This window comes from Pongo pygmaeus, chromosome 16 (genome assembly GCF_028885625.2).
Source record: "Pongo pygmaeus isolate AG05252 chromosome 16, NHGRI_mPonPyg2-v2.0_pri, whole genome shotgun sequence".
Classification (NCBI taxonomy): Eukaryota; Metazoa; Chordata; class Mammalia; order Primates; family Hominidae; genus Pongo; species Pongo pygmaeus.
This window is the reverse complement of record NC_072389.2, coordinates 77,105,370-77,121,743: the sequence shown is the minus strand read 5'-3', so window position 1 is coordinate 77,121,743 and position 16,374 is coordinate 77,105,370. Positions and strand designations below refer to the sequence as shown.

Genomic DNA, 16,374 nt, shown 5'->3' with positions numbered 1-16,374 from the left:
TCTCAACAAATCTCAGAAAATCAGCATCGCACATACCACATTCTCTGACCACAATATAATCAAGTTAGAAATTAATTTCAAATTTAAAAAAACACCAAAACCCTCCATACTTAAAAATATAACTAAATAGTGCTTGGGTCAGAGAAAATATCATAATGACAATTTTTAAAAATATTTAAAACTGAGGCTGGGGCAGTGGCTCATGTGTGTAATCCCAGCACTTTGGGAGGCCAAGGTGGAAGGATTGCTTGAGCCCAGGAGTCCAAGATCAGCTTGGTCAACATAGAAAGACCCCACCTCTACAAAAAATTTTTAAAAATTAGCCAGACGTGGTGGCATGCATCTGTGGTCCCAGTTACTGGGGAAGCTGAGGTGGAAGGATCACTTCAGCCCAGGAGGTTGAGGCTGTATGAGCTGTGATCCTGCCACTGCAACAGAGTGAGACTCTGTCTTAAAACAAAACAAAAACCTTAAAACTGAATAATAATAAAAATACTGTATATCAAAACTTAAGAGATGCAACATAAGTAATACTAAAAGAAAAAATTGCCATCTTTAATACATTAGAACAGATTAAAGGCTGAAAATAAATGAGCTGAACACACACACATATATTTTTTTCTGAGACAGAGTCTCATTCCGTCACCCAGGCTGGAGTGCAATGGTGCAGTCGCAGCTCACTGCAACCTCCACCTCCTGGGTTCAAGTGATTCCCCTGCCTCAGCCTCCCAAGTAGCTGGGACTGCAGATGCCAGCCACCATGCCTGGTTAATTTTTGTATTTTTAGTAGAGATGGGGTTTTACCATGTTGGCCAGTCTGGTCTTGAACTCCTGACCTCAAGTGATCTGCCCGCCTCTACCTCCCAAAGTGCTGGGATTACAGGTGTGAGCCACCACATGCGGCCCACATAAATTTTAAAAGTTACTAAAGTTAAAGAAAAAAATGATGACATGAATAAACCTGAAGAAAGAGCAGAATTGAATGGAATAGAAAACAAAGCTTCAATGAAGAGGAACAACAAAGCCAAAAGTTGATTTTTTTATGAAGATTAGTAAAATTTACAGTATTCTGGAAAGAATGGTTAATAAAATAAAAGGCACAATTGAACAATATTAGGAAACAAAAAAGGGCTCTGCAGCACCTGAAGATCTGCAGATGCTGTAGACAATTAGAAGATATAATGAACATATTTATGTTAATAAACTGGAAAACATAGATGAAATGGACAAATTCCTAGACATATTTAACTTTTAAACATTTTCCAAGAATAAATAGAAAGCCTTAATACTCCTATAATTATTAAATAAAAATAATTGGTGGTTTAAAATTTCCCTACAGGGGGAAAAACACATCAGGCTTAGCCAGTTTTTTTAGGTGACTTTCTAGGAATAAATTACAATAATTTTATATTATAGAAAATCCTCCAGACATTAGAAAACAAGGCAGTACTTCTGAAATGAATTTATAAGACTGGTATAGCCTTATAGCAAAATAGGAAAGTAAACATAAGAAAGAAAAATTTACAGGCACTCTCAAATATAGATTGTTTTTAAAGAACCCTCTTAAAAATAGTCATGTTATAAAATTAATTTAATAAAAATAGAAATATATCACAACCAAGTTGGATTTATCCCTGGAATGCAAGGATAGTTGAACATTATAAAATCTGTTTCTGTAATTTATCACACTGACAGATTAAAAACGTAAAACCAAATGATCATCTTAATAAAGAAAATGTGTTAGATAAAATTCAACACATGTTCATGATTTAAAAAATAAATCTCTTAGTACACTGGGAATAGAAGAGGGTTTATTGAGCTAGTACAAGCATAAACTTAACAGCAAACTTGATTTTCAATGGCAAAATGTCAGAAGTGTTCTCTTGAGCAAATCAGGAACAAAATAACACTGCCTCCATTCAACATTTTGCTGGAGGTTCTAGCCATTGCAAAGGTTAAGAAATAAAAATTATAAAAATTGGAAAAGAAACAAACTCAAAATGGCCATTAAAAAAGAAATTAGATATACAAGAATTTGGAAAAGGAAAAAAGCCAAAATGGCCATTAATCACAGATTACATAATTACGTACTAGAAATTACAAAAGTTCCTACATAAAATTGATTTAAATTAATAAGAGTTTAGAAAGCTGTTTTGATATAACATCAGTTGTACTTTTTTTTTTTTTAAGACAGATTCTTACTCTGCCACCCAGGCTGGAGTGAAGCGGTGTGATCATGGCTCACTACAGCCTCAGCCTCCCTGTGTTTAGGTAATCCTCCCACCCTAGCCTCTTCAGTAGCTGGGAATATAGGCATATGCCACCATGCCTAGCTAACTTTTTTTTCTATTTTTCAATGATTATTATTTTTTTTGTAGAGACGGGTTTCACCCAGGACTGGTCTCAAACTCCTCAGCTCACGTGATCTGCCTGCCTCAGCATCCCAAAGTGCTACCAGCATTACAAACATGAGCCACTATGGCCGGATGATCATTTGGACTTCCAAGCGTTAGCAACCAAAATAAAAAATTAATTAGAAAAACATACACATAATTTATAATAAAAAATAACAAGGTACCTAGGATTAAATATAAAGATGTATAAGACCTTTGAGTAGAAAATTGTAAAACTTTATTAGAAAATGTCAAAGAAGACTTAATTAAATGTAAAGCTTATACACTATGTTCATGGATAGAATGGCTCAATATTAGAATGATTTTAGTGTTCTCATATTGATCTATAGACTCAATACAATACTGATAAAAATTCTTAAAGGATTTTTCAAGGAAAATTCATGTGATAATTTCAAATTTCATAAGGAAGAGCAAATGTCTAAGAATAACTAAGACACTCCCAAAGAATAATGTGAACTGAATTGCTCTATACAGATTGAGATTTATTATAAGGCCATAGTAATTAAGACAGCATGTTTCTTGTACAGACATAGAAATGTCCAATGGAGCAAATACAGAGGCCAGAAAAAGATAGACATATATATGGAAACTTGGTACTGAAAAGAAATGGCCCTGGAAATTTGTTGAAAGGGAAGGACTATTCAGTAAATGTTCCTGTAGTAACTCATTGCCAATATGGGGAAAAAAGAAAATTAGATCCCTTAATGAAAAATGAAATTAGATCCCTTATTTACCCTATACAGAAAATTTAATTCTAAGTGTATAAAAACTTAACTGTGAAGTGCAAAACTTCAATAATTTTAGAAAGCAATATAGGAGAATATGTCTATAACCTTGGGATCAATAATTTCCTAAACAAGAAAAAGAGAGTGTTAACACAAAGAAATAAAATGGGTACATTCAAATACACTAAAATCAAGGACTTCGGTTTAGCTAAAGACACTTTACTAGTCATAAAGTGGAGAAAATATTACACGGAATAAAAAGCAGAGGGTTCATATTCAAAATACACAAAGGACTCTTAAATCAGTAGTGAAAAAGCAAAGAACTAAATTTAAACCAGAAAATAAATACAAACAGGCATTTCACAGCAGAGGAACGTGAATGACATGTATACACATAAACATTATACAATATCAATAGTTAATGATCAGAGAAATGTCCATTAGCATACACTGATAGCATTTTATATCTTATATATCAGTAAAAATTAACCTGTCTGATAATGCCTAATACTGGAAAGGAGATAAATCATTGAGAACTTTTACACTCTACTAGTGGAAATGAAAACTAATACAACTGCTGTGGAAAGCAATCTGACATTAACTGTAGAGTTAAACAAACACATTCTCCATGACCCACCAATTCAGTACTGTATTCTGGAAGTTCTAGCAAGCAGCCTCTCAAAGTGCTGGGATCAGAGGCATGAGCCACTGCACCAGGCCCAAATAGTATATTCTTCAGACACACACCTGTGATTATATTATAAATAAAAGCAATGAAGTGAAAACCATAAAATTCAGGGTGATGGTTGTCTCTCAAGGAGAGAAGCGAGGAGGACACGAGTGGGGAGAAGTGCACAGTACTGGGAATTTTGATTTCTTTAGTTGTGTGGTGAGTTCATACTTGTTTGCTTTATTATTCTACTTCCTAATTGTTATATATTACATATGTTCTCCTACATATATTCAGTATTATACCTTTTTAAGAAATAAAATAAATGGTTAAAAAAAATACTCAAATACCATCACCCCACTAAAGAGCTGGATGGTATTACGGTTGAGCTCAATAAACCTTCAAAAAAAAAAAAGGTAACTGCTTGGTTGTTTAAACTGTTTCAGAGGCTGGGTGTGGTGGCTCACACCTGTAATCTTAGTACTTGGGGAGTCTGAGGTGGGAGGATCACTTGGGTCCAGGAGTTCAAGACCAGTCTGGGGACCACAGTTAACACAGTGAGACCCTGTCTCTACAAAAAGTAAAAAATTAGCTGGGCATGGTGGCACATGCCTGTAGTCCTAGTTACTTGGAAGGCTGAGGCAGGAGGATTACTTGAGCCTGGGAGGTTGAGGCTGCAGTGAGACGTGATTGGGGCACTGCACTTCCAGCCTGGGTGACAGAGTGAGATACTGTCTCAAACAAAAAAAACTGGGGCACGGTGTCTCACGCCTGTAATCTCAGCACTTCGGGAGGCCGAGGCAGGCAGATCACGAGGTCAGCAGATGGAGACCATCCTGGTTAACATGGTGAAACCCGTCTCTACTAAAAAAAATATTAGTCGGGCATGGTGGCGGGCGCCTGTAGTCCCAGCTACTCAGGAGGCTGAGGCAAGAGAATGGCGTGAATCCGGGAGGCGGAGCTTGCAGTGAGCTGAGATCGTGCCACTGCACTCCAGCCTGGGTGACAGAGCAAGACTCCGTCTGAAAAAACAAAACAAAACAAAACAAAACAAAACACAAACAAACAAAACAAAACAAAACTGTTTCAAGGCATACAAAAAGATGAAAGACTTCTGAATTGATTTTACAAAACTATCAAAACCCTGGTCTAGCATAATAAAATACAGCCGACAGCCAATAACACTTATTTAAAAAGAAGAAAAAATTTAAAATATTTATAAATCAAATACAGTAGCAAATTTAATGAAGAAATCATGATTAAGACAGTTAATTCCAAGAATGCAAAGACAGTCCAACATTAAGAAATCCATAATATATTCACTATATAAGTAGATTAATGGAAACAACTCATATGAGCATTTTGATAAAGGCAAACAATATTTGATAAAATTCAGCAATCACTCCTGATAAAACTGAGAAATAAACTTGTAACTGGATAAAATGTATCTACCTAAATCTCTGACAGGTATCATACTTAGTGATAAAATATTAGAAACATTCCCATTTAAGTCTGGAAGAGCTGGGCGCGGTGGCTCATCCCAGCACTTTGAGAGTTCGAGGCGGGTGGATCACCTGAGGTCAGGAGTTCCAGACCAGCCTGGCCAACATGGTGAAACCCAGTCTCTCCTGAAATACAAAAATTAACTGGGTATGGTGGCACAAAACCTGTAATCCCAGCTATTCGGGAGGCTGAGGCAGGAGAATCGCTTGAACCCGGGAGGTGGAGGTTGCAGTGAGCCGAGATCACGCCATTGCACTCCAGCCTGGGCAACAAGAGCAAAACTGCATCTCAAAAAAAAAAAAAAAAAAAAAAAAGTCTAGTAGAAGACAGGAATGTTCACGTTCATTTATCTTACTCAGTACTGTATTCTGGAAGTTCTAGCAAATGCAGTTAGACATGAGGTAGAAACAAGAAGCACAGGTATCAGAAAAGGAAAAACTCTGCCATTTCAAGTCATAGGCATACACATACACATATGCACATAAACCCACAGACACACACATAGGCACATACCCTTATGTTTATAAATGTACAAGAATGGTTCTAGAAGTACAGATGCTAAATTGTTAACAATGGTTTCATCTGGGCAGGGAAGAAGGGTAGGGGAGAGAATGACGGTAAAGAGGAACCTTTAACTTTTATTCTCTGTATTTGTTTGCTTGAATTTGTTTTTACAACGGTTTTTATAATGTAAAAAAATTGCTAGGCTGGTGTGGTGGCTCATGCCTATAATCCCAGCACTTTGGGAGGCCAAGGCGGGCGGATCACTTGAAGTCAGGAGTTGGAGACCAGAGTGAAACTCCATCTCTACTAAAAATACAAAAATTAGCCAGCATGGTGGCGGGCACCTGTAATCCCAGCTACTCAGGAGGCTGAAGCAGAAGACTCTCTTGAAGCTGGAAGGCAGAGGTTTCAGTGAGCTGAGATGGCACCACTACACTCCAACCTGGGTGACAGGGTGAGACTCTGTCTCAACAACAACAACAACAAAAACATTTAAATGAGAAAAGTCATATGGTGACTTTTCACCCAAGTGATTGACCCAAGGCTCAAACTTGGGTCTTGCATTAGCAAGTGAGTTCCACATAGCTGATTTGCTATTTTAGACACTAGAAAAAGAAAGGCGAAGCCAGGGAGAATTGTGTACCACAAAATAGTCATTAAGGTCATTACACTGACCCTTCATTTCTATTTGCCACAAATAACACTCTAGGAACGAAGAGTGACAACTAGTTTTTTAAATAAAGGGTGTCACTGCTTACAAAGCAGTCCTACATTCATTATTTAATTTGATTTACTCCTTAGGAAATAATTTCAATAATTTATGAAGAAGAAAATGTCCTGCAATGATGACCTAAATGACATGTCATAAAAAAGATAATCTTAAGACTGTAGATCTAGAATTTTGAGAACTTTCATAGGCCCAGAGAAAAACTCCAGTTCTCAGAATCGAGCTGACTGACAAATTTCCTGCCACATCCCCTCACAATGGATGCTTCTGTGATCTGAACTATGCATTGTTTCCAGAACATGCCATGTCCTTTCTTATTTCTGGGGCTCTATAGATGTTTTCCCTCTGCCTGGAATGCTCCCCCTCTTTTCCCACTTAAAATGCTTACCTATCCATCAGAAAAGAGTTAAGATTGCAGACCTGACGGCTCTCCTTGAAAAGATCTGCTTACAAGGCTGGCCCTAGGCTGGCATCTGGTAACTTGGATTTGGGGAGGGTTCCCATCATTCCCAGAACTGGTAAGGGTGGCTTGCTTGCTGCGCCTCTACTGTATAGACAATATGGTTTATGCTGAACACCTGCTTTCCTTGTGGGAGTCTGGAATTTTGTTAGCTGGTAGGCAGAGGGTGTGCATGTGGTCAGCCCCAATAAAGATGCTGGGCTCTAGGCCTCTAACAAGCTTCCTAGCTGGCAACATTTCCCATGTGTTGTCATAACCCATTGCTAGGGGGAAGTAAGCGGGTCCTGTATGCCTTCCCTGGGGGGGGAAAAAAAAAAACCTTGGGAGCTTCCATCTCGTTTCCCCCAGACTTTACCCCATGAACCTTTTCCCTTTGTTGATTTTCTTCGTATACTTTCACTGTAATAAATCATAGCTGTGAATGCCAATGTATGCTGAGTCACTGAATCACGACAGATAATTGAATCTTAGGGGTTATCTTGAAGACCCCCAACACACAGCCCTTCAAGCCTCAGTTCAAATATGTCATCATTTGTGGAATCTTTCTTTGCTTTCTTAGGTAGCTTCCCATTGCTCTTGCAATTAATGAGAGATCCTTATTGCATGATCATTCACTGTTGTATTCTGTGCCCCTTTTAGAGTAAAAGCTCATCAAAGACAAAGATCTGGTCTTTTCACCTTTCTTTTTTCAGCACGGGTTAATACACTTGGTAGCATTTGCAATGGTGATTATAGTCCATAACACATTTTACACAATGGGAGCATTTTATGCACATTCAATTTGCTTTTCTTACCTAAAAGCATATCCTGGTAGTCATTTCATTGCACATCTAGAGCTACCTCATTCTTTCTGAACACCTGCACAGCATGCCTTATCACTAGGACAGTAGGATGGAAAGGACCAAATTACGACAGGTGGCTCATAGAACATTTTACACACTCAGAGTAGACCTATATGATAAAATGTCTTAGAAATGGAAAATCTGGATCCAAAAGACATTTATTTATTTTTAATGTAAAAAATTGTGATATAATTTACATACTATAAAATTTGTTCTTTTAAAGGATATGGTTCAGTAGTTTTTAGGATAGTCACAAAATTGTGCAACCATCACCACTACCTAATTCCAAGACACTTTCATCACCATGAAAAGAAACCTTGTCTGTACCCATCAACAGTTAAGATATTTATTTTTCATTTTGATAGGTTTCGCCATATTGTACCATCAAAATTAAAGAACATCTACGCCTGTAATCCCAGGACTGGGAGGCTGAGGTGGGCGGATCATGAGGTCATGAGGTCAGGAGATCGAGACCATCCTGGCTAATACGGTGAAACCCCGTCTCTACTGAGAATACAAAAACAAAATTCGCCAGGCGTGGTGGTGGGCGCCTGTAGTCCCAGCTACTTGGGAGGCTGACGCGGGAGAATGGCGTGAACCCAGGAGGCAGAGCTTGCAGTGAGCCGAGATTGTGCCACTGCACTCCAGCCTGGGCGACAGAGCGAGACTCTGTCTCAAAAAAAAAAAAAAAAAAAAAATTAAAGAACATCTTTTTGACCACACTTTCCAGAGTTTATCATATTATTCCAAATACGGAATGTAGCAGATTTCTAGTTGCATCTCCCTCCCTGTCCCTACATATAAGAATGTCTCATTGGTCTTATCCGAGAAGGTAAGTCCAAGTTCAAGAAAGAAAATGCAAGCCTCCTATTCCCACCTCCCCTTCCCCACCATTCTGCTGCATCCTGTAAAGATGCTGCACGTTGGCACACTCCCCACGCTGACAAATGCATCAAAAGTCCAGCTTGACTTTAAAAGTCCTTTACAGTCTTTTCGGGGATACACCCCATCCGTACAAGTGTACATGGTTGCCACCCTAACCTTGACTAGGACAAAAGGGATTCTCATGATCTCACTGTTCTGAGTTTAATGCTCTGGCAATGGGAAAATTAAAGAAGGCACAGTTCTTTTCTGTGTCTGTTCTCCAACCCATGCACTGACACCATACCAGGTTGTTCTGTCCTTGGACCACAGTCACCAGCGCTGACATTGCCAGCCACAGGACGCCAAACAAGGCTTGCTTTGCATCACACCCCTCCTCTCACCACCTGCCAGGCCCTGCTTATCTGAAAGGACCTCACATCCTAGAAAACTGACTGTAAACTGCTTCCCAGAATGTGTCGCTTGGCTTCCAGCCCCACGTTGAGAACATAGCCCTCCAAGCGCCCCCAGGTGTATGACGCTTTCTTACCCATTCTTCCTTCTCCTCATGTGTTTTTAGGAACATCCAAAGGGAACATAATTAAAACCTGCAAGAAAACCAGCTGGCAGAGAAAAGGAAAATCTTGGTGACTTAGTGACGACGCCACATGTTTATGGGTAAGTTTTGCAAGTAACACGACAATAAAAAAGAGGCTCTTATAAATATATGCCACATTCTTCAAAGCTCTATATACACTACATTCTTTTTAAGGAAGAGGTGGGGGCTACTCATACTCATGCTCCTTCCTCATCATTTCATTTCCAAGAAGGAAAAAGGAATCCTAATTGTATAATTTCCTAGGAGTTCAGGCGTTCTGGAGCCAACAGCGCAGAAACACACACACACTCACACATGCATGCACACACATGCACACACTAGGGGAAAGAGGGAAAGCAAGAAAGAAAAGAGGAAGAGGCCCAAGAGGATCTTTATTTAGCAAAGCAGAGTGGAACAAAGGGGCAGGAGGGCAGGCATCTCACTACCTCTGATCGGGTTTTCTGGCTATTCATGTTAAGCACACACACTTTCAACTCATAAGACAAAACCTCTGCCTTCCTCTCTCAAACGCTGAGCACTGTCTGAAAAGCACCAAGATTTGGGTGAGCCTGTATAATCCCTTTCATTTTTCATCTGCTTTGCTGATTGTCAGGTAAAGCAGAGCCATTTGCCACTCTGCATGTGACACAAGGCTAGGGGCACACATATTCCAGCGTGGCCTTCCCCATGAACCAGCTGTGTGCAGGTAACTAAAGCCTGCCCTTTGCTTGCTGTTAACAAGAATAATTGGCATGCCACTGAGGGGCTGCTGGAGTGCTGTGATTTGCTCAGTTCGGGGGTCTCCCCAGACCATATGTGCATGCAGCCGTGATAGAAATATTTTCCATATGAGCTCTCCTCTCGCCTGCTTAAATGCTCCAGGCTGAGTGAGGCCAGCCCATGTGTCATTTACTCTACACACTAAAAAAATCAACAGGGAAACTGTGAACTTCAACTACAACTAGAGGGCAATGGTCTGCTTTCAGCTTCCAGCATCACTCACCCATTCAGTTCCTCCTGCTCCCATTCGAGGGCTCAATCCCCCCACAGGCCCAGAAAATATCTACAGAGCAGAGGACATGAGTAACTAATAGGCGAAAAGCCTACAACAAATGACCCGTTGCTGCATGTCTCTGAGCTGCATGTCTGTTTTGAACAGAGCAACAAGCCTGCTGAAACCACAGCTAACCTTGCAGCCGTGGGCTTGGGAGCGCTCCCACTTCCACTCTTCTTAGACAAGGGAAAGTAATTACATTAGGCTTTCAGAGCCTGCTTGGTCCCTGACAAGACTAACAAAAGGCAAAGCTGTGAAGTGGCCTCATGGCCTTTTTAGGAGATACACTTTTCACTTGGCTTTTCAAAGAGGAAGATGGATGCAGGAGAAAGGCTGTCCTTTCATTACTCAGGCATCAGGGTAAGGAGGGAAAGGAGTGGATGAGGGAAATACATTGCAGGCTTGTTTGCAGGTGAGGGTGGATACACCAAGGTGCTTCCCTCTCCGGGCTCAATGATCATCTATCCCAATCTCTTTGCCTGCATCAAAAACCGACTCCAGGAGGTATCACTGATGTTAAAAAAAAAAAAAAAAAAAAACTGTACCCAACAATCACATGAACTAAACCAATAATAATAAATCATCCTCATGAACTTAAAACATGTTTCCCTGCTAAGGTACATCTGGGCACACTCCTAGCCCTGTTGTATATCATTATCCCTCTTCAAACCTATGATAGAAAGTTAAGCACAGATTTTTCCAAGCACATCAAAGAAAAAAAAAGAGAGAAGGGTTGCAAAAGCAGGGAAGAAAAGCAATTCCCCTAGCATGTACATTCTCTCTGCAGCACTGGAGAAAAGTTCTCAAAAGGTAACATAACAGTCCCTAACAAAATCTGACATGGCATGTTTTTTTTTTTTTTCCGCTACAGCAGGCGAAACGTGCGTGCTACAGGCATCTGTCACTAAGGCCAGAGCAACTTCCCAGTGTGGCAACTGCACAGACAGCTTCAGAATGATATTTTAGAAATTATAAAATTCTTCAAGAAGAAAAGTCTTCATATAAGAAAAGGCAAGAGAAGCCTACAAAAGTAACATAAAACATTACTCTTTGTACCCCATAAAATTCCATTCCCTGATCCCTCTTGGTAGATAGAAGAGGAAATATAATGCTGAAAAAAAATACAACTTCTGACAAGATATTTTATTTGGCTTACCTCTCCCCCAGGTCTTGCTAACACTGCTGTTTGAACGTGGAGCAATGTTAATATCAGGTAGCTGACAAACATTATTACCCAAAGTTAGAACTACCCTAGAGGAGAACTCTGTCTGCCAAGTGCTAACAGCTAGCAGATGCACTTGTGTCTCGGGATTCCAGCCCTGGAGTTCCGCTAGGCACCGCGCTGGTTCCCTCGGCTCTCCCTCACTGTACTACCCGGCGCTTCGAGCTCAGCCTCTGTTCTGAAGAAAACTGGTAAGCTGATCTCTTCATGTAATAACTTCTCCCGGCTGGGGGAGGGGACAGGAGCCAGCTGGGAGCTGGGGGCTGCCTTTAACAGAAAGCAGAAAGGGGAGGGACAGAAATGATCAATGTGGAGTTCTGCATCTGGTCTCATTCATGAAAAGGGTTCCAAGGTAAGCACGCCACATGCAGGGGGACAGCCCCTACCTTGTCAACTGAGGCAGGGAGGAGGCAGTGAATTGCAGCAGGATGAGCTCCGGGCTGGGAACCGGGAGAGCCAGGGCCTTCCTAGTCCAGGATCTGGGGCTGACAAGCTGTGTTTGCCTGGACAAGTTGCCAGCCCTCTCTGGGCTGCAGTTTATTTTTCTCACTTGTACAAAGGTTGGGTGAATGACTTCTGAGTTCCCTTTTAGATCTGATTTGATGGCTGCAGAAATCTAGGCAGTTAAAGGCTGCATTATCAAGGGCAGCCTTAACGGGGAAAGAAGTCACAAGGGTGACGTGTGTTTGTGCACCAGTTGTATAGACACAAATGGATGGGAACTGTGGAAGTCACTGTATCCCCCTCTTGCTGCATCCCTGGGTCACTATGCCTAACCAAGAGCTTGAGGAATTATTGCAGAAAATGTAAAAATAGGTGGTAACACAGGAACAAGTGAATCCCAAGTGTCAGACAGTGCTGTCAGAGTACACTGAAATGCAGGATGGTTTTACGGAAATAAGAGCTACCTCTGAGTAGACTCACATACACCATCAAAGTGGGGCTTGGGAGCATGGGGAGCAGGCTGGGAAAAGGGTCTTCCTAAAGCCTACAGTGCATTTGAGATACACTTTACATGGTCACCTGTTATCCTGAAATAGCAGGGATCATGGTTTAAAATGGATTAGAACCCATCAAGTATTGTATTCTGCCTAGAATGGGCTCAAGGTGCTATTCTGAGGCTCTTGATGGCCACAGAGGATAGAATGACTGCATGGTACAGTGGAAACACCCTGAGGTCCTGGAATTAGGCAGGTGTGGGTTAAACTCCAGTTGTACTTCAAACTCTTCATGTGTGTCTCCGGGTGAGTATTTAACCCTGGTGAGCCCTAGTCTCCCCTCCTGTGAAATAGGGAAATGCCATCCTATGGTTATGATGACTATCAATGAGCTCACCTAGGCACAAAATGTGGCATAGTTCCTGGCACACAGTAACTACTAAAGACACAGGCTTTCTCTTTGATCTGAAATAAATATCAGCAGCCAGCCCCAGAAAGTAAATTAATATACACTTGAAAAGCCTCAGGTTATGAGCATTTTCCTGCATTAATGAGGAAACTTTAAACCTAACTGCAGTTCGTAGCCATCTCAGAAAGTTTATTATCACCAGTCACATGACCATTTACCAGTGGGGAGTTTTTTGGCAGGGGACAGGGAGGGAAGAATTTTCATTCCTTTTTCCAGGGCTATAAGAGAAAAAAAGGTATAGCGAGGATAATATCTCCAGTTAAGGAAAGAAAGGAATGAATTTTTCCTCTTCCTCCTTCTTAGTCATTGTTACTGTTCAGCTTTGGTTCTGTTCTGCTACCTAACTGAAGGGGCAAAGTTATCTACTGAGTAACCTCATGAGAAATGCAGGAATTATTTAAGAAAGCCAAAGTTCTTGAAAGACCAGGAGTGTTGTCTAGCCAGGGGTTGGGAAACTTTCTGTAAAAGGCCAGATGGTAAATATTTTAGGTTTTACAGACCATGTGGTCTCAGTAGCAACTACTCAACTCCGCCATTATAGCATAAAAGCAACCACAGACAACACACACATGAACGGGTGTGGCTGTGTTCCAATAAAACTTTATTTGTAAAAACAGGCAGGTGGCCAGATTTGACAGTAGTTTGCCAGCCCCTGGTCTAGACACTTCTCAATCATCCTTCAATCCACTGCAATCTTTTGACCTGTCTGCTCTATTGCAAGGGCTCTGGAAAGGTCACCAATAGCCCCTGTGTCACAAAATTCAAAAGAGAATCATTAAGAACTTATCTACTTCTCTGTAACCATGTCCTCCTTTTAATATTGTGGTAACATATAGAAAACATAGATTTATCATTTTGGCCATTACTAAGTATACAATTGAGTGGCGTTAAGTACATTCACAACGTTGTGCAGCCATCACCACTATTCATTTCTAGAACTTTTCCATTATCCCAAACAAAAACTCTGTATTCATTGAACACTACCTCTCCATTTCCCCTCCTCCAAGCCCCTGGCAACCTCTACGCTACTGTCTGTCTCCATGAGTTTTCCTAGTCTAGGTACTTCATATAAGTGGAATCATACACTACAATATTTGTCCTTTTGTGTCTGATTTCACAGAGTATGTTCCCAAAGTTCATCCACTCTGTAACAGGTATCAAAACTTCATTCCTTTTTAAGGTTAAACAATATTCCATTGTATGGATATACCATATTTTGTTTATTCATCCATCTGTTAATGGACACTTGAATTGTTTCTACGATTTGGCTATTATGCATAATGCTGCTATGACCATGGGTGTACAAGTATCTATTTGAATCCCTGCTTTCCATTCTTTTAAATATATATCTAGGAGTAGAATCACTGAATCATACGGTAATTCTATGTTTAACTTTTTGAGAAGCTACCAAACTGTTCTCCATAGTGGCGGCACCATTTTGCATTCTCACCAGCAATGCACGAAGGTTCAATTTCTCTATCTCCTTGACAACACTTATTATTTTCCACTTTTTTGACAATAACCATATTAATGGGTGTGAAACATATGTCCTCCTGTTTGAACCACTCTCTTTCCATAGCTTCCAGGGCTATGGCTCTAGATTTCCTTTGCCTCTAATTAGCCAACATTCATTGAGCACTATGAGCCCAGTATTACTAGAATTATTTTAAAAACTTTTAAAATAGTTTCATGTAACCATGACAACAGTCTTATTAAATAATTTGCTCCACGTCACACAGCGGTAGGTGGCAGTTGGCATTCTGACCCTAAAAGCCTTTGTCCAGAGCCTGACTCTTAATGACAGCATTGCCTTGTCACCATTTCTCTGGACTCCTTGACACACCCTGGGCCTAGCTCCTAAAATCCTATATTCTAGGCCCTGTCTCCTCTCTATCTGCCCTTGTTGGGCCATCTTATCATTCCAATGGCCCCAATGCTTTACACATCCATAACTCTTTTTTTATTTTTATTTTTTGAGATGGAGTTTCGCTCTTGTTGCCCAGGCTGGAGTGCAATGGTGCAACCTCAGCTCATTGCAACCTCCGCCTCCCGTGTTCAAACAATTCTCCTGCCTCAGCCTCCCGAGTAGCTGGGATTACAGGCTTGCACCACCATGCCTGGCTAATTTTGTATTTTTTAGTAGACACAGGGTTTCTCCATGTTGGTCAGGCAGGTCTCGAACTCCCAACCTCAGGTGATCCACCTGCCTTGGCCTGCCAAAGTGCTGGGATTACAGGTATGAGCCACCACACCCGGCCCACATCCATGATTCTCTACAACCATCTGTAGCCAGGTCTCCCTCCTGACCTGTAGGTGGATATACCCAGTTGCCTAATGGATACTTGCATTCCTCAAATGTACTCCAAATTCAGCAGGTCTAAAACTGAGCTAGTGTTTCCCTGAAACCTGTTCTTCCTCCTGTTTCCTCCATCTCAGTAAATGACATCATTATCCATATAATTCCCAGGGGCTGATAACAGGGTCCTCCCACTCCTTTGCTTTTTCATCCAAACCATCATTGGGTCTGATTGAGTTTCCTTCTAGAGAGCTCCCCAACAGGTCTATGGCCCCACATTCCTGCTGCCCTGCTCCCATCCAGCCCTCCATCATCTCTTCTTGACTTTATGTAGCAACCTTCTTGTTCTGTTCTTTTCTCCTTCCAGCCCTCTTTCCCAGTGCAGCCACTGGGATCTTCTAAAATGTGATTCCAATCATGTCACTCTCCTGATTTTTTTCTAACTTTTTTCTTTTGAAATAACTTTAGATTTACGAAAAATTGCAAAGACAGCACAGAATATCATGGCATCTCTTCACAATGTTAACATCTTACATAACTATGATACATTTATGAAAACTAAGATGTTAACATTGGCACAATAATATTAACTAAACTACAGACTCACATTTCCCCAGTTTTTCTCCAAAATGTACTTTTTCTATTCCAGGACCCAATCCAGGAGACCACAATTACATTTAGTCATCACATTTCTGTGGTCTCTCCTGGTCTGTGACCATTTCTCAGCCTTTCTTTGTTTTTCATGACCTTGATGCTCTTGAAGACTACTGCTCAGGTACTTTTTAGATTATCCTTCAATTTGTTTTTTTCTTTTTTTTTTTTTGAGACAGAGTCTTGCTCTGTCACCCAGGCTGGAGTGCAGTGGCACAATCTTGGCTCACTGCAAGCTCCGCCTCCCGGGTTCACGCCATTCTCCTGCCTCAGCCTCCCGAGTAGCTGGGACTACAAGTGCCCGCCACCACACCCAGCTAATTTTTTGTATCTTAGTAGAGACAAGGTTTCACTGTGTTAGCCAGGATGGTCTCCATCTCCTGATCTCGTGATCCACCTACCTCGGCCTCCCAAAGTGCTGGGATTACAGGCGTGAGACA

General features: G+C 40.9%; 1 protein-coding gene across 3 annotated transcripts in view; it reads right to left on the bottom strand.

Annotated features, from left to right (window-relative positions):
- THSD4 (thrombospondin type 1 domain containing 4) overlaps positions 1 to 16,374 on the bottom strand; it is a 681,844-nt gene that overhangs the window by 228,504 nt on the left and 436,966 nt on the right. The window contains exon 1 of one of the 3 annotated variants that reach the window (XM_063652718.1): positions 11,515 to 11,760. The exons of the other annotated variants lie outside the window; for them this stretch is intronic. Coding sequence (XP_063508788.1) covers positions 11,515 to 11,586 — 72 coding nt within the window. The 5' untranslated portion in view covers positions 11,587 to 11,760. Of the gene's footprint in view, positions 1 to 11,514; positions 11,761 to 16,374 lie in introns of those variants that run through there. 3 annotated transcript variants of the gene reach the window in all.